Here is a 21,680-nt window from a genome sequence, read left to right as displayed (position 1 = left end):
GTAAACACAGGGCTGGTCCGGTAGGAAGGTATGAAAGTGGGGGGCAGGGGGCAATAGACAGATCAGATGTGATCTGTCTCCATGACCTCATCTGAGGGATGTGAATTTAGATGCAGATCCTCCGTTAATGGTCTGACTATGAATACGCTAACGCTCAAGAACAGGCCTTGCCCACGCGCCGAAGCATGGACCCTCCTACGGATGTAGTGAGCGGGGCACAGCGCATAGATGATCGACTTTGGACTTACTCTGCTTCTACTAAAGCTCAGACAAAGAATTGAAATGTGGTATGCCCACCCATGAACCCCCTTTACCTGCGCTGAGTTAGAGATTGTAGTTCATTTACACTAGGATTTATGTACAAAATGCAATCAACGAAAGATGGATTATCCTTCAGTTGTTTCCCCCAATGCTTCCTATGCAGGAATCGTCGGTAACGCTAGTGCAGAAAGGGCTCTCCTTCCAACTGATGTGCAAAGTGGTGGTACTCGCTTCATTATCTTTGACGGTTTCTTAGGTACCACATGCCACATACATGCACCGTCATAGTGTTAACATCCTTGATGCAAACCACTTTGCTGCAGTAGTGGGTCACAGAATACTCATATGTTGTGTGCGTAGGCCGAGAATTTGAAAAGGGCTGGGCGCTTTTCACTTTGAAGGGCCTTAACCTATATTTGGAGGGGGAAACTGTACTTTTTGAGGGCAAATGCACTGAATTTAACAAAAAAACACTTACCTGGGGAAAGGGTGCTGCACTCCACTAAACATTTCCACATAGAGTGCTACCCTATTAGAGGGTGTGACCTGTAGTTATTCAGGTGCTGAGGGATGAGGTCTCTTGATTGACTCCAATCGACACAATGTTACATTCCTCATCCGAACAGATGGCCTTTCCGCTACTGAGCATGTGCACATGGAAATGATCATACTGCTTGTCTCCGCCAATGAAACTCCTCTATGGTCTTTGGTCTCCCAATGAGCTTCTCGTTGCAGAGCAAAACTAAGTGATTACACAGTAGAGGCAGATGGACTCACGAGAGAGTTGCATTTTGCCGCTCGTTGTGACCGGTGTTTGGAAAGTGGCATTAGTCCGTTTTTCATGTTGCACATGCCGCTGCACAGATCTGCTGTCCTTGCAGGTTGCAGGTGCACTAATCATCCTGCCAGGCCGCTCAATGACATTAGGGCCCGGCATTATTTCTGCCAGACCTTGAGAGCCTAGAATGTCCGAGAGAATGCATGATCGCAGGGTGAATGTTGCCAAAGCCAGCTGTATTCTTTCTTGCCTACTTTATGCTGGGGTGGATTGGGAACTAAAAGGGGCCCTGGAAAGAATGTTCGCAGTGACCCCATATTACTTATTTTCAGTAGGCCCAACCCTTTTCCTATGACCACGTTTAGAAATAAAATAAGTTGCCACACAAAAGAGGCCCAGGGTGCAGAGGCCTACCGGGACATCTCCAGAGTTCCCTATAGGCCAGTCCAACCCGTTCTTCTGTGCTCTTGGTGACCAGAATAATGTTACATTTTTTACAAGTTAACTCCTCTCCCATCAATTACGCCAAACCATATTGCAACATGACTGATTGAATCCAAGTTTGGTTATCTCACTATGCAGGTCAAAGCCAAGAAGTGTCTGGTAGGATAGCTCAATGTCACCGGGCCACGTGTTTCCAGCCGTGGGCTTTCCTTACTGATGTCCATTTCATGTGAGTCTGGACAACAACACCCAGAATACATTTGTTTGTTTCATTAAAGCATGGAACAGGGAAAGTGGTGTCTCAGTAACATGGACTATATAGTCACCCAAGGAAAGTCGACACTGATGTCACTGCATTGCGTCAGCCAATGACTATCTCTTTGGGTTGGCCGGCAAGTGTGGGGCCATAAGTGATCACACAATTGTGTGGGTTGCAGCATCACCCTGATCCTGAAGTTACGGTGCTGCATCAATACTTGGTGAGTTATGGCCATTGGCGGCAGGTAGGGATGAAGGGAGAATTTCATTTTGCACTCTATGAGAATAGTTTGGGGCTTGTGTCAGACAGCAGAGTAGAGTTCTGGGAGAAAAGCTCAGGGATTGTGTCCTTGCCCCATGAAATACCTGACAAATGCCTTGCCCTGCCCTGTCCTAATGGGCCATGCTCTCAACTGGAAAAATCGGCAGTAGGCCACTGAGCACAGCACCTGAGCAGCTTAGAGTGAGGTTTGAGGTATCTCTCAGCTAAGGAATTTGAAATGGGTGACCGTGGTCTTCAACCTTCAATCAGCCTCACCTCTCAGACAGAGATTCTTACACCCCATAGCCCTTAGCAGGTAGCTCATGGTAATGTCTGGTAATTCACAAATGCCTGCATTGAGCCTCATAGATGAAATGTATCTATGAAAGGGAGAGAGAGCGAGATAGAGGGAGGGTGGAGAGAGAGAGAGAGAGGGAGAGAGAGAGAGTGTTGGAGGGGAGAGAGAGAGAGAGAGAGAGAGAGGATGAGGGAGATATGATATGATAGGTTATTTATAACACGCTTAATCCCCAGAGGTTTCTAAGCGCAGACCCGGACTCGAACTTGTGTTGCTCTGCGTCGTCTTGCTTCCAAGGCAGGCACGTTGCCACTGACCTATCCTCCCGAGACGGGACAGAGGGGATGGGGTGAGGGAGAGAGGGGGAAAGGGAGAGAGAGAGAGGGAGAGAGAGAGAGGTGAGATAAAGAGAGGGAGAGAGAGAGTGGTGGAGGGAGAGAGAGAGAGTGTGAGGGAGAGAGAGAGAGAGATGGGGAGAGGGAGACAGGGGGAAGGGAGAGAGAGAGAGAGGGAGAGAGTGGGAGGGAGATAGAGAGAGGGCGAGAGGGAGGGAGATGGAGAGGGCGAGTAAATCAGCTCATATATCTCCTTCTCGCCGAGCACTTCATTGGCTAGCAGTGGAAGAACGTATCAAGTTCAACGTGGCATGCCTCATCTTTAAATGCTTAAATGGACCGGCACCAGTCTACCTTAGGGATAAGATTAGCCGCTATCAACCACCAAGGTGTTTACGATCAAAAGACCAGCTGTTACTGAGAATCCCCTCTTCTTCCTTTGTGTCAAGGGGCGATAGAAGATTTGCTGTCTTTGGGACAAAACTGTGGAATAGTATTCCCAGAGAGATCAGGGCTTTGGATACTCTTCATCAATTCCATAGGGCACTTAAAACGGTCCTATTTAAATAATTGAATCTCATTATGCGACGATGAGAACCACTGCTTCAAATTGGCTTCTAGCTACAGTCTGCTTGGTTAGCTTCGAACATCCAGCTGCGCCGCTATACGGTTTAGTCCGTCACGAGCGTGATCCAAAGGCTCAAAATCAAAAAAACTAAAAGTCAGAGAGAGTGAGGAAGAGAGGGGGAGAGGGGGAGAGAGAGAGGTGGCAATGAAAGCTAGAGAAATGGGACCTGTTTGCAAATGGCCCGGGATAGGAGTGCAGGGTTTCTGGTTGATGTGCCTTGTAAGGCCCACACTCCCTTTCCTAGCCTGCTGCGCTCTTGGATCTTCTCCCACCTTATACTGCACACACAAAGCCGTCAGAGACGACCACCAAACGCCAAGCCAATAGCACATCATCTCATACCGAACCAAGACTAAGCTCTATAACACTCTCTAACATCTGCGACTAAGCAGACCCAATTCACTGTTGCCTATCAGAGCTTCCTCATGGATAACATGCCCCCAAGCTTCTTAGCCAAACGTACAGAAAGCAGATTGACACACAGGAGCCAGGCACCTCCGACCTGCACCCATCAACATCACAGGTTTCGCATCTGCCCCTCCCACTGTTCCACTAATTTACGCCATTCCTTTTCTCTGACTGAGTCACGTGCATGGAAGGGCGCTACACAAGACCAATTACATTACACCACCGAGTGCACCTGCAAGTGCCTGCTTGTCCACTATTGTTTGCGCCTTTGCCTGTCCTGCATAAGGTGCCTCCCTGCTCCCGCCTGTGCTGCCTGTTAAGGATTGCGGAACCACTCTCCTCTTTCAAAGGCGGGAGATTTGACAGGCTCTTGCTCTAAAGCCCATTTGCCCTCGATGCCCCCCAGGCTGAATGTCATTGTGGAGTGCTGTCTACGACCGGAACTTGCTTCATTTGGGAGGGCTTTGGCTCTCACAAGCTGCTGTCTGGCTCCGCCGTTACCCCACGTTCTTAGCCTGTCAGGGCGATGCTGACGGCCTACAGGGCGGTGGGCCTAAACCCTAAATCCCTGCTCGCTTGTTTCAGCATCCGCCACTCGTCCCCACTAAGGTGGGCCATTCTCGCCTGGTCCATCAACAGGAGGCCTCTGCCAGTTCCTGCGTCCACATGGCTTCGGCTGCAGGGCCGCACGGAACCTCGGCAGATAGTACAGACATGGCTGGTACTCCCGCTTTAAGGATGGCTGGCCGCCAGTACTGCATAAAAGAAAGTAGTTTTACTCTTCGTACTTATGTTATTATGTAAAGGTATTGATAAGACTGGAGGCACACGAGAATTCAGCCAGTGTGTGCAATGAGTTTTACAGCACAGGGTTCTGTGAAAGGTTTCAGACCTGGGAGAAAGTGACTTTGCCTTTTCTTCACGAGGGCTGGGGGTTTCTCCAGAGACATGTTGGAAGTGCCGCGCCCATTACTACAGCGCTTTTTGATAGATAGTAGTGTTGTTCGGTGAGCCATGTTTACCTTGGTTAAATGCCTGTGGCTGGTTGTTTGATTACTGGATATTGATGGATGTGAAGCTTAAGTGTAGGAGACAGATTGGCCTCCTAGTGGATTTTTCTTTAAATGTTTTTTATTTTTTATTAAGCATTTTGTTAAAAAACAAACTTTTGCTTTACTTTTGTTTCCTGGACATAAGCCAATAGGTAACACCATACTGGTTTCCAATCGTTTCCATCTCTTAATTAGTACAGGTGTTTAGGGCTTTTTAACAGTCTCATGCCAGATATCCCACTGTTTCTCCTGCCCTATCAGATCTCTTGGCTTTGTGTAGCTATGTAGCTATATCCATCCTGTTACACCTGTGGTTGGTCCAGTGGTGCAGTCTCTAATGTCTTTTAAAAAATAATGTACTTTTTGCAAGATGAGCCCCCTCCCTTACCCAGCTCAGCAGTGGCGTAGGCCGGTCCTAGACATCTGTCATTTCAAGCTTCGAGCAGGCCTGGATATTTGGAAACATAACTAAGGGACTATTGCGTTACAATTTCTGGGAAGTCTGTGACTAGCCTCCAGAACCCATGACGGTACTTCTGAAGGAACCGCCTTCACCTAGACCTGATGGTTGGGCCTGATTGCTCCCTCCCAGAGGTAAGGAGAGAGCCCTTAGCTTCTCGCTCAGCCCTCCTGGCACAGTCCTTCCCCCCACCCCCCAAAAGAGAGGGTAAGATGCAAAAGCTACCCTCCCCAGGCAGATACCGCCACGTCTCTTTCTCCCGGGTTGGCACTGGCACATGCGCACCATTACGGGAGTTGTGGATTTTTCTCCCACGTATAGAAAAGGCATCACAGATTTGTTCTGTGTCTACCACCCCCAACTCCATTAGGATATGCCAGAAAAAGACTTCAAGGCACATCTAGCCGGCTTCTTTCCTCCTGGATGTGTTAACAGTTCACCACAAAGTGCACCTGTGGCTAGGACTAGAGACAACGCTTGCTTTTCATTGGACGCTCAACCAGCCTCTTACTGAAGCTCCCTGGAGAACTTTTATTCGTAAGATCAGCTCTAGTGCCAATGCCCTCACTGCAACACATTGCGCTTCACTAGATGCAGCACCCCCACAATGCCCCAAGTGGAAGCGTTCTTGAGCTGGTTGGATGAGTGGTCGCACTTCCGAGCAGAAAAGGGATCAACCGTGCACTCTTTCACAGCGTTCTGGGGCCTAGGATGTATTTCAGAGGTTTCCAAGTCTCTGTTTGTGGCCTGTTTTTATCAGTGTGTGTCCTCAGCTTCCCAAAACTGTTTGTGCCAGAGTGAGTAGCCTTGTAAGGCGTTGACGCGTCATTGTTTTCTGCCTACCAGCAGTGCCAGGAACCATTCTTGCATCACTAAACTCCTAGCGTTGCATTACAGAATAAGCTGCACAGTGGTGGTAACCTATAGGAGAGCTAAACGTTGGCACTCACCCATCATTGCTGAGAACATCCATGAGATGGTATTATTATTATTATTTTTTTTTTATTTATTTGTATATAATCAATAAGATTTTTGAAAAGCGATTCCAATCAAAAAGATTCACGACGAAATCCCGAAAGAGACGCCAATCTGTAGTTTGGACGGCAGTCTTTTAATGTTAGACAGGCAAAGTCCCGATGGCAGTGCTCAATTTTGTTCTGTCCATTGCCAAATTCAAAAGTTTAGCAGCCGCTGTATGCCATCGGGTTTTAGCGCCTGTAATAAGGCGATTCCACCAAATTCCTTCATTGCCAGCGAATGAGTTTGCCGTCAAGAGACTAAAAAAGGCGATCCTGGCTTGGTTCAGGGCAGGGCAGAGCATCAGCAGGTGTCTAATGGATTATTTATTTTATTGAATACATGTGTGCAGCACCCAGACCCGGAGATATCACAGCGTTTGTACCCAAGCAGAGTAAGAAGTGGCAACTCAGGCGGTGCAGAAGGATGCGGGCAGATAGAAGTTGGCATTCATATATTATTATGATTGATGATGTCGCAGATCTTAGGTTCAGGTGCTGGGATTGGGATACTACAGGTCTGAGCCGTATCATTGCTCCTCAAGGGTATCAGTGGTAATTCCCAACAAGTCAGTGGTGTCTGGCATCCAGTAGAGCCATGTTGCATTTAGTTGGCTTGGTTTCTTCAAATGGGTGAGCATCTGCTCACTGACTCCTGCCCAATTCAACCTGTAGCCTCTTTCACCGAGAGATACTAGACGTCTCTGCTCTTTTATCGATAGGTTCTCCCGCATTTACAGAATCATGGTTTTCACAAACCTCTCTAAGCAGCTGCCAAGATCTCAGGAATGCTAGCCTCTACAAACTGTTCACATCCAGGCTCCCGTTTAGATTTAAACTAACGCCAAATGTTAAAGTATGTTCAGCGTCTCCTTTGCAATGATGTCTCCAATGGACTTTAAGCCCTTAAGTGCCAAGGGCGAGTATGCTTGTCCTTTTTGCATAGACTTGCATAGTAGCCTGGCAGTTAAGGAATCCCGAGATCTGGAGTTAAGGACACCTCCTGTGCTATCAAGACTAAGTAGGTACGGAGAGGAGGCACTAGAAGTGCTGAACGCTCAGTACTCCTAACTCTCGGGTGAGCTGCGAACAGATCTCCACCCAGGAGCAATGTACAAGGGATGAGGCATGAGGGCTTATACTGAATTCGATGTCCATTTGGAGTCACCAGATGGATGGTATTAAGCAGATTCAAGCTTGACCTTACTTTTTTTGGTAGCTCTACGTTTTTCCCCATGGTATTGGGTTCCTCCACAGTACCAGCCGCCCATGTTCGCAACACGGGTGTCATACTGGATTGCAAACTCATCTTTAGGCCACAAATGTCCTGAGTCGTAAACACCTGCGGGTTCCAGTGATGTTGTCTCTAAGAACCCTGCCTCACTTACCCTTCCCTCTACGGTTGGCCATGGTGAGCACTTCTGTCATTCGGACCCCTTCAAGATACTGAGCACAGAATATGTCACCCTATATCCGCCTGGACTTGAATAAAGGTGTGACATGTTGCCCTCTCTCCGCTCTTTACATTTGCCCCGGATGCAGAGCAGACTTTGGGTTTAGGTCCTGCATCTTGCTCAAAGGGACTTCCATTCCATAAGTCCACACTTGTTGATCAAAACATTTAGGCTGCATCCTGGGCTTGCTTTTCTCCTCTTGGACTTCTCTATCCACAATCTGCGCGAGTGCTGGGATATCCTACGGAGACCGCGTGTTCTAGACGTATTGTACCGCTGGATACATTGCGTGGAGCTAGAAAAGGTCAGATGTAATTCTAGCACCTAATCCTGTCACCAAGCAGGCTGCCAGAGAAGCACCTAGAATTCAATATAAGCCTTGGACCATTAGCAGACAGCTATATATTTATATATATGATATATTGCTTCAATTTTTATTTGTTAAGTGACTTGCACTGGTCCTCGAAGGAGCCCTTTGTGGGATAGGCTAATATATTAATCATATGCTTTTTGCTTAAATATTGCCTGATTAATGGAGTGTCCAGCAGGCCAGAAGCCAGCCGATGAATGAGAAAGGGGAAGCTAGCCCGGGAGAACACTTTCAGTAAGAGATGGATGGTGGGTGACCTATGCTCCGATGGAGTCGGCATGAATGCACCATTTAATCTCCAATAGTGAAACTGCTCAGAGGACCGTGTGGGTCATTCTCTGTGGTACTGCTTAACAATCAACAATATTCACACTTCTTCCCTGCTGGTCTTTTATAATAAAAGGGTGGTGTAAAATCACGAAGGTGCATATTGGGCTGTAAGTGTGGGGGAGCCCCAGGGAATGCCCCCCTCCATAGCCGCTACAACCTTCCTCAGCGCCACGTAGTCTGCTTCCCATTACCCTTAGCCCGCCTAGCCCTGTATCTGCCCCTTGCTCACCCGTCACAGTGTGATGCTGCGATCTGGGCCGCATCCAGCTGGCATTGGCAGCGGTGCAGCTGGATGCGGCCCAGATGCAGCAGTTGATCTAAATGCAGGCGCAGCTGATCCGATGGAGCGAGTGGTTAAGAGCCCGGCATCTGCTTGTCCAAGAGGAACAAGCAGCGCAAGGCCGTAAGCCCGACTACATTTTTTGTACATATTCTGCCCTTCAGCGCAGAATCATCTGTTTTGCCCTAAATCCTGCTCTCAGTTTCCCTCCCGGGTCCAAGGACGTGTTTGTAGCTGCCTGGTTTTCAAATTAAATAATTAAAGGTTAAAACTCACCCTTTGAAATCTCCCCAACGACGTGACCTGCGATGGGTTGAAACAGCACATTTTTGTAGGCCTTGAAAGGCTAAACCACACTTTTGTTCTCAGTGCCCAGTGTTTGAACACCACCAGCCATGTCCCTGCATCCCGCGCCATTCCTGCAGCTCTGTGTAACCGGTCAACGTCCCTTGTGTATTTTTTTAAAATGTAAGCTTTTTATCACACTGATACCAACAGGAGGGTGAGGTATAACAAACAAAAGTCCCTCGTGCTAAAAACATCCGATATAGGGAGGCAGTAGGGCAGTAGGGGGTTTGGGAGTCAGTAACATCCGTTCCTCTAGTGCCTAGATGCTTAGCTGTAGGAGTGGGTGGCGCCTACAATGATTTCCTATGGGGATTCAAGATGAGCACACTCGCCCTGAGTACTTAGGAGGTTACTGCAAGAGCTGAGGACCATCGAGGTGCTGAAGTAAATCAACCTGCACCCTTCTCCGTGTAGCCAGTCATCTGCACCTGGGCCTGACTGGGTAGAATGGATGTTACTTTCCTCTCCCCTGTGCATCTCCTGACTGGCTCAATCACAATGACAAGACATTGGGAGCCAGGGAAGAGGCTAACAACTATCACATTGCGTCTCAGCTACCATTTCCTGAAACATTTAACTAAAAATCCAAAGTCCCTTTCCCCCTATAACTTTGTGTTTTTTCACCAGGCAAATATAATTTCACCAGGGAAATATCAAGTTAAAAAAGGGAGATAACAACAGCAGGCATCTGAACTCTTGTAAATGCACTCTCGGTTGACTGTTGAAGTCGGGGGTCGATATCCACTGTGACCCCCGAGCAGAGGTTGCTTGTCATTTGGGCCTCATCACGAGTTGGGCGGTATCCCGGCGGTATTACTGTTGTGATACCGCCGGGGCTAATAGCCTTACCGCCAAACCTCCCGGCGCTATTAGCGCCGGATCACGGATTTGGCGGAACAGTAATTCCCCATTGGGCTCAGAGCTGGGGGTAAATGCTGTCAAACCTGTGATTTGGCGGAACCTTAAATGCAGCGGTAATCGCATTACTGCTGCATTTAAGGGTTACCGCCAAACTCGTGATGAGGCTGAAAGTCTTTATTAACCCACGCTTGGTGTAGGGGTCTGCACCTTGCTTTGGACCATGACTCCCATGATGCCTTAGCATTGACAATGCTGCATGGGGTCGATGGGAGTTGTAGTCCAAAACATCTGGCGAAGCAAAGGTTGCAGACCATTGTCTCGGGGGACTCTGGACTGTCATCCGCGGATTCCTCGTCCACAGAAAAGTTGCTGGTGATTTTTGGGAAACTTTGCAAGACACATTTTATACGCTAGGCTCTTACCCTCGAGTTACTTATCGTTTGTGTGGTGATAGCTGAAATAAAACGTTTTGATAATTTTGCTATGTATTCTGATAACTGGCGTAGTTATAATGGGCTATGACCTGGCCTCGTTCTTCCTGAATTGAAATGACACCACCGAGCATGTACAGGCCTGGTCCGTCACCGAGCATGTACAGGCCTGGTCCGTCACCGAGCATGTACAGGCCTGGTCCGTCACCGAGCATGTACAGGCCTGGTCCGTCACCGAGCATGTACAGGCCTGGGACGTGAGTTCCTCCTGTCATCCTAACACATGTTGTGAATTTAGTGATGCCGACACCCCGCCGCTTTTTGGGTGTTCCTATTGAATGGATCTGTCTAGACTCACAGGTGAGAAGGTAGCGCAGTGTGGCGTGGCCTCTACCAGCTGTGTACACTATGAAACAGCGACAATGGTTTTTATAAAATCTTTACCTTTTATGTCTCTTTTTTTCTCTTTTTCTTATTTGATAAAAACCCTACGGCAGCATGTGGTGCGGAGACACAGGCAGGTTCGAGGTATCCGGAGAACGTGGACTGGACCTTCTGGCTGGAACTGTAGTGCAGAACCATGTCTTGGCAGCGGAGTAAGTTAGCCCACTGCTTACTCCACCGTGTTTTCTTAAAATTCTCTCTGGAACTACATTGAAGCTTCCTAGATAAGCCAATTCCATGTATATATGTGTTTGTTAGAGATCTGGGGTTGTCGATAACAATGCAAACAATGCAGAATACTAGGCATTCACACATTAGGGTGCTTCAGAGTGGTAGGGGTATGAGTGGTTATGGCCAGAGGACCAGATGAGTGAGGACAGAGACACACTGGTACATTGAATTGGGACAATACAGACCCACATACTAATGGTTAAGCATTACTTAGAATTGTGTGCAGCCTTTACAGTGATCTGCAATGTGACAAGGTGCTTCCCTGTACAGTTCTTTTTTCTCCTGCAAGCCGATCATTGTTGTTGCTGCTGCACATTGGTTTGCACTCTGCAACACATACATGCGCGTGGACGACACACACAGTGGCAGGAAGCCATGTGAGCAGAAGACATTACATGCTATTGCAGTCTCATGTGCAGCAGTGTGGCAGACTTATGTTCCCCTATATCTAAATATCCAATATGTGGTGTGTGACAACACCTCTACTGTTCTTCTGAGAAGCGCAAGCTCTTTACCACCTGGCCGGGACCGAACTGCTCCTTAAACCATCTCCTGATCATTGGCTGCGAGTGCGACAAATGTTACGTTGATGTCCCTTCCCTGGCCTATCAGAGATGTTGCAAGTCAGGCCTGGAATACACTTAGTAGGTATATGGTGGTATACCTCGGGAGGATAGCTCAGGGGCAACGTGCTCACCTTGGAAGCAAGATGACACGGAGCAACACAGGTTCGTGCCCCAGTCCGCGCGTAGAAACCTCTGGGTATTAAGCAAGCGTGTTATAAATAACCTATCATATATCATAGGAGGTGTTATGGTGTGAGAGGGAGGGGGGTGTGGAGGGCAGAACGAAGGAGAGCGTGGGAACCCCCTTTAAAAGAAAAGCAGCCTAACCTCCAAAATAAAATAGACCAACATGACCACTCGCAATTCTACGAAGCCACATAGAACCCACAGAGTCACATGGAGGGGGGCGGTGACTCTGCTCAGTCTGATAGGTATGTTGCATTTCTGTCCAGCGACAGCAGTAGGGGGGTTATTTTGCCGGATTTGCTGGGGGTATGTCAAATCAGGATTTCCAAGGTGTGGCAGAGCTAAGTGTGGGTACTAGATTGCAATGCAAAGCTGCGGAAAGTCAGAACTCAGGAGAGTTAGCGGGGCTCTGGTGGCTTCGGGGGGAAGGGAGCCATGGGGTTGGTCCAGCAGGAACAATGCATTACAATGTGCAAGTTCTTTGGAGGGCTGCATGGCACTTGCCCCAGAGCCTGCGCCAACCAGGTGCAAGGTGCGGCTGGGGGCTTTGCTGCATAGGTGCGGAGTGATAATGTACCCACAGGGCTTTCTACTGCCTTGACTGTCCACTAGAGACACACATTGTCGCAAAGTCTTCGAGCTGTGGTCATTTGTGAGAGCTGTCTAATAATAGAAGTATATCACCACTTGTACTTCCAACGCGTACTTGTGGCAATGTGTATTCGATGTGTGTTGTGGGAGGTCCGAGTCCAGGCTTTATCGACCATCTTGCTGCAGAGCACAAATGCCTTGTGGTGGTGGGGGAAATTCCAGAACAGGATTTGCAGGTTGTGTATTTGGTAGAGTGCTGTTGGAGTTTGCAGAACTTTGAAGCACCCAGGACGCTGCAGGGCAGGATTGCAGTTTGGTGGCGTTCCCAGAATTCTAACAGCAAAGCAGTCCTACAGGTTATGAATGAGGTGCAGGGGTAGTGCTGTGCCCAGTGCGGGGGGGCGAATGCTCGGTGAGAGAGAGGGTGTGTGTGTGTGTAGTTGAGATCTGCGTTCTGGCATGCACATGGACTCCAGGTATACTGATAGTGGCTGGTGGCTCATGGGTAGCTAGACCATGGACAGCCTCCTTGTCGAATGTGAACACCGCTGCTAGAACTCTGTGGTGCCCAGGTAACAGTTCTGAAATCCAGAGAAACATGCTGCCCTGGGGCGGAAGAGTGGCTCTTGAACAGCTGATGGGCTAAAACCGGTATCTAGTCTTTGAATCGAATGCCTTACCATAGAAAAAAATGCATCGAAAAAAAAGCATTGAATGCATTTTTTTTTCAATGGTAAAGGGTATATTTTAATTATAATGGGGTTTTGAGGTTAAAAAAGCAGGGCTGGGGGCTGGGAGGGACCCCCCCTTTAATGGGAGGGACCCCCCCATTAAAAAAAATGCATTTGATGCTTTTTTTTAATGCTATTTTTTCTATGGTAAGGCATTCGATGCAATGCCTATAAATGGCTAGACCGGTTCCTTAGCCAATCAAGAACGTTTGTAGGCGGGCAATCACTGCTAGAATAGTGGCCCGCATTTCCCAGGATCCATTTGGCACACACACACGCAAGCTGTTCGCAGACACCTCAGGGCCCATGCCTTTCACCTGACTCGGGTGAGTGTGCAATGCTTGCCGTACCCTCTGCCAGGTCTAGTATTGTCCGCCACTTCCTCTTAGGACTCCACTGAGTCCCATATCACCCTTGCTTCTGCTCAAAAACATTCACAACATTTAAAGGGCTCTTCTTGCCCCTTGGGCCTGGCGTCTTTTTTCTTGACGGCCATCTTTGAAGCTTTAGTGCCAGCATTTTTGCCAATGGCTTTTATGTTCTCTCTCTGAGTGGACAGCATCTGGTTGTACAAACCTAAAGCCTTTAGTGCAAATATGGCGCTGCACCTATGTCGGCTGCTCATAGCTTAATAGTCCGCAGTTGCTGGCAGTATCGGCTCCTTACTTGCCCTTCCCCGCTAACTCCCCATGAGTTGTGACTTTCTGTATCAGAGCATTGCAACTTAGTGCCCACACAGAGCTCTGCCACACCTTCTAAATCCTGATATGAACGCACCCCCACCAATTCCAGCAAAAGAACCTCACAACACCCCCCATAGAATCCTCTACTGCTGTCGCTGGGCGGAAATGCAACGTCCCTATCAGATGGAGCAGTCTCCCCCATGTGATTGCGGGTTCCATGTGGCGTCATAGAAACTATTTGATGAGTGGTCATTTTGTTCTACCTTATTTTGGAGGTTAGGCTACTTTTCTTTTAATGGGGGTCCCCCCATGCCCATTGTCTCACCCCTTCTACCCTCCACCAACCCCTCGACACCCCCTTTTTCACCATCACACCTCCTATGATGGTCATTGCCTTACTTGGGGCCTATAACTCATATTTCGAGCAGCCCTCTCAAGTGCTAAGGTCGAGTATGTCTGTCCAGTTTACATAAGAATCTATAAGGGCCTACCACGGAAGAACAACCTTGTAGTGACAGCAGCCGCCGTCTAAATGGCTAGATGTTTTAAGGCCCTACCAGAGCAGGTTGTGAACATCGTCAGGAGATGAAATATATTTGAAAATTCTTTTACAGGGAGCCCAGAGAACATCAGATGTCTTACCCAGGTCTGCCCTGCTGCTGCCAACTTCTCCTCTGGAACTCCACCATGCATCCTACCATTCAACCTTTTATTGCCCCGGCCCAACGCATACAAATGTGTGCAGACACACAGCATCACTCTAACGTCCGCTACGTAAGGCACGCAGTGGTACTCTGTGATTTCATTGCTGAATGTTTCCACACACATTTTACATTGTAGTCTATTCATCGACAAGAAATTCGCCTTCAACCTCTGATTTAAAATGATCCAGACAATGTGCTTGGACAATGGGATCATTTTTTTAAGGTTGGAGATGGAGTTGGGGTACAATGAGCAGCTGCAGGGGTTTCCCCCTCCATTTTGCTGGTGCACTGAATTTTAAAAACAGTGTGAATCCAAAAAGGGAACATTCAGGGAAGAAAAAAATCAAGGAAATAAACATATAAAACCTGCATATTATCTGGTGATATAAACAGCTTTGGGACAGCTATGAAGTCTGAAATTACAGAATGCATATAAATGTTTTCGCCTTTGACGGGACTGCCAGCCCAGGCCTGGTGTACAAGAAAACGGCATAACAGAATTTGAACTTGTGAACTACAGGTTGGCCCCCATGTCTGAGGCGATAGCCGAACTCGCTGAGCAATTCAAAAGAAGTTTTTATTTTATTTTATTGTTAATTTATAACTCTCTTAATACCAGCGGGTGGTTTTTAAGTGCGGGGTCGGGATTCGAACCTGTGTTGTGCAGCGTTGTCTTGTTTCCAAGACAAACGCATGGCCCCTGAGCTAAGAATCCACCCACAGAGCAGTTCACGCTTGCTTTGGATTCTTAAAGACACAAACGTTTTGGAATTTTAGAGACATCTTAGCTGTTGGGACTTGCCTGAACCACATATTTAATAATGTAGATAAGTGCACACATAGAGAAAACCAACAGCTTAGAAATAAATTCTGTCCCTCAATTTAAAAAGACATAAAAAAAGTGTCAACTGAATTATACTCTGGGAAGTTGGGAACCAGACAGTTGACACTTTGGTAGGGTGACCAGACGTCAGGGTTTTCCCGGACAGTCCGGGGAAATCACTGGACGTCCCGGGTTCCCGATTTTTTTTTGCCGGGACCCGATTTCGGTATACCGAAATTGGGTCCCGGCGCACCTCTTCCTGTGCAAATGGGGGCGTGAAATGCTTCTCACGTCCCCATTTCCTCCCCCTTCCGCTCCCTGGCGCTCTCCTCCAAAGAGAGGAATGTGCAGGTTAGCACCCCTCCTCCCCACCTCCTGCAAGGGGCCAGTGACATAGAAGTAGGACGAAGGACGAAAGTTATATGTGCATTTACTTTAGTCCTACTTCTATTTCAATGGCCGTCGGTTTTTTCTTTTTTAATCTGGTCACCCTACACTTTGGAACAAAAATGAATCTTTCAAAAGAGAGTACTGAACTCATTAAAAAGAGAAGTTCCTTAACCGTATGAAATGACACAAATTACCTGGTCAGCATTCAATTCCAGATTTCATGCCACATGAAGACTACAACCTGCAGAGGCAACTGATATCATGGTGGACACTTATACCATCGACTATCTAGAAAATATGGAGTGGGAAAGCCCCAAAAATTATTCCTTTCATGGGGAAATAACCAAATACTCAAGTGTAGTTACTTGAAGAAACTTTAGAAATGGTAACAATAAGATAAGTTATAACAAAAAAAATGCATATGAGTTATTGCACTAAGAAGTACATACATAAATTAAAGAAAATTCAAAACATAATCCAAAAATGAAAGTCCATCTCCATATAATCTACACACCCCCTAACTAAACATATCAAGAAAGAAATCTAACTGATCCAAAACTGATGCAAAATAAGTAATTAACTGAGAGAACACACTAATTGTGAAGAAGGCCTGGCCATGCACATTGGAGACCATATAGATTGAAACTTATTGGAGACCGTATATATTGAAATTTAAGTTTAAATTGACAACATAACTTTATATCAAGTCTGTTTGTTCTAATAGGTCTTCCTTGTTATTATCAAGAAACACAAATGTTTGTGTAGCAGTATGATTAAGACCATTTTAATTACAAGATTAGGGTGATGGGGTACTTAGCTTGATTACTTTCAGGTTCATAGTACGATTGTGTTTGCTTGTGTTTAAAAATGTGATATTTATGTAATGTCGACAGATAAATCTGCTGCATTATTCTTATGTTTAGTTTCGGGTCGAGTGACTTCCATGCCTTTTGGGATTTTGTTTTGAATTTTCTTCAATGTATTCATTTTTTTTATTTTTTGATGCTATAAATCTTAAATAGGTTTTGTTAAAAGTTATCTTAATTTGTTAGTATTTGTTATGATTTCCTAGTACTTTCAAGGAACTTCATTTGAGTATTTGGAAACTTGTGTTAGGACATCGCAAGAAGACTGCCTGTTCAATAAGAGGTTTGTAGCGCTGTTCGATACAAGAGTCTAGCTGTAAGGTTTAGCAGCTGTTCTATGTTTGGTGTACCTAAAACAAGTTGAGTACAGCGTTCCTTATATATTACTTATGAAATATGTTTTTAATTGCGTTATAATATGTACAACTAAATTGTTCTACCCAGGCCAATAATTGTGCACAACCAGACGTGTACATGAAACGCTTTCAGCATTGTTAACATTTAATTAAAAAAAGAAAAATGGCAATGGAAGATTTTATATCGCTGCGTTACATTGATGATTTGTAGGTAGAGTACGCAGCAATGTTTTCAGTAAAACAGTTGTCAATATCACTTCGATGACCAGTTTAATTGTATGCCTGAAAATGGCAGCAAATCTTTTAGTGTGTTGGTCACATGTGTGATATGTGAGGATGGAAGTGTATTGGATGATCCCCTAATGTAGATAGCTTTACGCTAGCCCAGTGCACCATTGTGGGTTTACTGATTGGTTAGTTATTTAGACTGGAGAGAAGTCTTTCACATATTGACTTATTCTTCAAGCCCTCCTTTTTCCATGTCCCCCTGCAAACCTCGTCAACTTAATCTGATAACATGAGGGTATTTACAAAATATACCGATCAATACCTTCAGATCTAATCCCGCCCAACAGACTCCAGCCCAGCCCCTTGTTGAACAGTTTTCTTTCTCCCTATACATCAATGCACTCCTAGACCTATTCAAATTTGTCTCGGGAGGATAGCTCAGGGGCAGCGTGCTCGCCTTGGAAGCAAGATGACACAGAGTACCACAGGTTGGATCCCTGGGTCCAGGCTTAGAAACCTCTGGGTATTAAGCGTGCCATAAATAACCTATCATATCATAAAGAGAGAGCAGCACGCTTGCATGAGAGGAGAGGCTTATGAAATGTTTATAATTGATAATTGTTCTTTTATAACGTGCCTAATGCTGGAGCTGGTTTCTAAGCACGAGCCCAGAATTCAAACCTGTGTTGCTATGCATTGTATTGCTTCCAAGACAAACGCATTGCCCCTGATGAAAGGAGGCAATGGACCTGTAATAGTTCCCTAGAATCACTGCAAATGTAATATGGACCACTTGCTAGGTTTTAGAGGTCCAAGAAGAAGGGGAAGCGAGTTCTAATTTGGCCTCTGTGAGCCCTATTTTTTGCATATCCGTTCGCTGCAATTAATTATCAAGCCGCACTGCAGATTACACGAAGGATATGCTAACGCATGAAATTGCTTTATTAGCACCCACATTATTTGCATAAGGGGAGGACCAGTATCTGGAAAGTGTTGTCAAAGTTTGCCAGATTGAGGCTCAGTGATTTATCTCTTCTCCTTCAATATTGTCTGCGTAAGCGCCATTCACTGCAGTGCTATAACTGGTATGTATCCACTTTCTGGCCCATGTGTTTGGATTAAACATATTTTCCATTAGTACCAGTTTAGCAGGGACATATTTTAATATACCTTTGAAATTTGAGACTAAGAGGGTTTTTCAGGGAGTAAAAAAGTATATCTCCTTGTTGATTGGGTTATTTTTAGGCAATTAAAAGTATACTTGAATTTCAACAACATAGGTACTTTTATTGTAACATACTTTCTTTGTGCCAGTAATGACCATACACACAGGCCTACTGTAAAGCTCTGCCATGTGACATGCGTTGCTGACGCCTCTGTTGCCCCCTGATTTTGGTTGTTACAAATACAGACAGGTATGCATCTCATCTGATGGACTGCCTTTAAGCCTGGCTTGTTATTTGTAAAAACATTGACTTCTTTAAGGGATTAAATCAAATATAATATATAAATTGTAACATGTAGTAATATGTAACTTGCAACGTGCCTATATACCTCAGGGTTGGGAGTGCTTTATAAATAAATAAACAAACAAACAAACAAACATTGTCCAATCTGTATTTCAGATTAGGACAGTAGGTCATAAGTATCTGGGTAGAAGTTAGCAGAGAAAGGAAACACTTGTTGGATTATCAGCCTAGATTGTATATATCCTGCAGGAGTAAACGAAGAGAAGGGTTGTCACCTTATCCCTGAATAGCTTTCAGCACCCTATTTTCCATGAAAGGTGGCATAGCTTTGGTTTGGTGTCTGAGAGCCAGCCATCTTCTAAGCTGCTCGCTTCAGATGTTGGCATAAAAATGAACACCCCACTGTTTGCTCTGTGTTGTTATTGTTATTGTTTTTTTGTTTGTCTTTCTGCGCACATCTCTCCTCCTCTTTCTATGCCCATGTCTGTTGTATTGCCCCTTTCACACATTCTTTATAGTCAGGTGACCTGACCTGGGCTGCTGCTAATTTGTAAGACCTTGCTGAGGAGATTGTTGCTTTGGGGGACCCAGTTTTGAAGGATCCTGTGGTGTTTAGATAACCGGTCATTCGCATTGGGAGAGGGTCATCAAAGCGTACAGCTACCAAAACATATCAAAACGCTTTGAAATACGCAACGGTGTGGAAATAAAGATGCACGTCTCTTGTGAGCTGTGGTTTGCATTTTACACTGTTTTAGGTAAACATATCTGCCAACATTATCGATTCCATTCGGGAAACCATAGCCCAGTGCCGGTTTTAACGCTGCATTCTGGGATTTCTAGTCCTGCATTTATAGATAATCCGGGACTGCAAGTCCCAGAAACCAACATTAAAACTAGTGGAATGTTGGAATCTATGATACAAATACCGGGCGCCCCATTCTTCATTGTTATCTTTTTTTTCCTGTTCATATACCTACAGTCGGATTAGTGTTAACTTTGTTTCAAGAGGTGCAAAGGGGCGCACTGCTTTTAGGTTTCCTGTTCTGTACATTCTTGCTTTTGTGTGTGCAATACTCACGTGATATAGAAAGCTGGCCTAGACTGCCTTTGTCTGAGTTGTTTCACATTTTGCCCTTGTCTTGCAGTGAAAGTTATTTTTTAATCGTGTGCTGCTCAGTTGTCTGCTTACATATTCAGCACATGATCCTGTGCGCCTTGACCTTGACATCAGCATTTCCCATTTAGGATTAGAATGTATTAACTGTACACGTTCATCAGCTCCCTGATCACTTTGGAGTTTCTGCTTGTAATTGCAGCTCACCATAGGCAGTTGATTGTATTTTTAAGACAATTGCAGTTTTTTTTTTACATTAAATAGGGCTACATTTATACAAAATATATTCTCTTTGTGCGGTGCGTTGTATAAAACAGAGAGTCCAAGCTAGGTGCCCTTCTACTTCAATAATTAAAATAATTCTTCTTTTTTGGTGCATCATGTGGAGCGTCTTCCTTCACTCTGCACGATGGGTCTCCGGGTAGAATTCTCCTAGGACTCCACCTGCGGTGCTCAAGATGCACTGGGCTGGGATACATGGCGGTCTCGTGACGTTGTGATTTTGGGCTTGGTTCCTTCCCAAGTTCTCAGAATGGAAACTATTTGTAGTACTTGTCTCTGCCTCAACAGTGGCTTAGTTCTAAGTGACTTCCTTTCTAGAGCTTCTGTGCAACTTTGGTTCGCACTGTTGGGTGGATTTCTTCACTAAAAAGTTGGGTCCAGCCCTACATACACACACGTGCGCACACATACACACACACACACACAAACACGCGCGTGCACACACATGCACACGCACACACACACACGTACGTACGCATGCACACATATACACATACACACACATGCGCGCACACACACACATGCACACACACGCACGCACGCACGCACACACACACACACACACACACACACACACGAGCGCACATACACACACACACACTCTCCCCCTTTCCATTCTTCAGTTGATTTGAGATATTGGAGGGTCCACCAGCTGCACTATATATTACACATTTTCAAACTTGATGTGAGTATGCAGACATTGGGATATCCAGCCCCCAGGTCTATACTTAGGGGATGGCCAGTACAGTCAGGTTGGAGGACCGGAAGACATGTTTCCCGCGTGCACGTGTGAACTAATTAGGAGGCCAGCAGTATCATCCCCCATTCACTCCTCGAGGTGTCGTTCAGTGCAACACTTCCTCCCTCTGTGGGCGCCTTGTTTGCCCTTGAGAACAATCATGGTTCATGCCATTGACACTCAACACCCATCCACCAAGAATCCACTGCTAATGAAGCCCTCTCAATGATCATCAACCAGTTACCTGGTTTGATGGTTGAATTGCACGGCCCCCGTTGCCCGCAGCATGCTGACCGCCACCTGTTTTAGAGAAGGCCAGAGCTGTGGCCACCATTTTTGCTCAGGTGCCCCAGACAGGCTCTCCTTAGCTGCTCTGACCCCTCCTTATTCATGGCCTACATGCGAATCCAGTGTCCTGCAGCATAAGTTTTGATTAATTTGGATCCTCCAATTTCCATCACCTAATAGGTTTTGCAATTGCTGGTAGCTATTAAGCTCCTGCTTTTAGCCTCAGAGAGCCTGGTTAACTTGAATCCAACAGCCACCAGGAGCTATTTTTGGCTCGCCAGGCCAACTGGTGCTTTACAAACATATGTGACATTAGCTTTGAGTATTTGAGAATGTAAACATAAAGAAGAATTAGGACACATAAAGCACATATGTAAAACTAAAGGATAATACATAATGTGCAAAAAGTTAAAGTTTGCCTCTCCTGTAGAAGTTAGATTTGTGGTGCGCTGTGCACTTGCTCCCGGTTCCCCAGTGGCAGCTCCTTCCTACTGGGTGATGCTTGACACACACGAGCTGGCTTTAGCTCCTGCTCATCAAATATTAATGTTGTACCCTGTCTAAAGTGTTCCTGAACTCATCTGAACGATTGAAGCGATGTCAAACAAGTAAGTAAGCTAGTGTTTCATTGGCTGTAGGGTCGACTGCCTTGTTATAGCAGGAGAGAACCTCACAAAAAGTGGAAGGTGTGGTCTGCCCTGCATCCTGCTTC

At 46.0% G+C, this 21,680-nt stretch overlaps 1 protein-coding gene across 6 annotated transcripts in view; it reads left to right on the top strand.

The window, feature by feature from the left end:
• Positions 1–21,680, top strand: part of RXRA (retinoid X receptor alpha) — a 594,089-nt gene that overhangs the window by 239,256 nt on the left and 333,153 nt on the right. For all 6 annotated transcript variants that reach the window (XM_069609608.1, XM_069609611.1, XM_069609607.1 and 3 more), the window contains one exon: positions 10,772–10,870. In XM_069609608.1, the coding sequence (XP_069465709.1) occupies positions 10,855–10,870 (16 nt within the window). In that variant the 5' untranslated portion in view covers positions 10,772–10,854. The remainder of the gene's footprint in view (positions 1–10,771; positions 10,871–21,680) is intronic.

This window comes from Ambystoma mexicanum, chromosome 8 (genome assembly GCF_040938575.1).
Source record: "Ambystoma mexicanum isolate Mex_15411 chromosome 8, UKY_AmexF1_1, whole genome shotgun sequence".
Taxonomy (NCBI): Eukaryota; Metazoa; Chordata; class Amphibia; order Caudata; family Ambystomatidae; genus Ambystoma; species Ambystoma mexicanum.
This window is presented reverse-complemented; position numbering and strand designations above follow the sequence as displayed.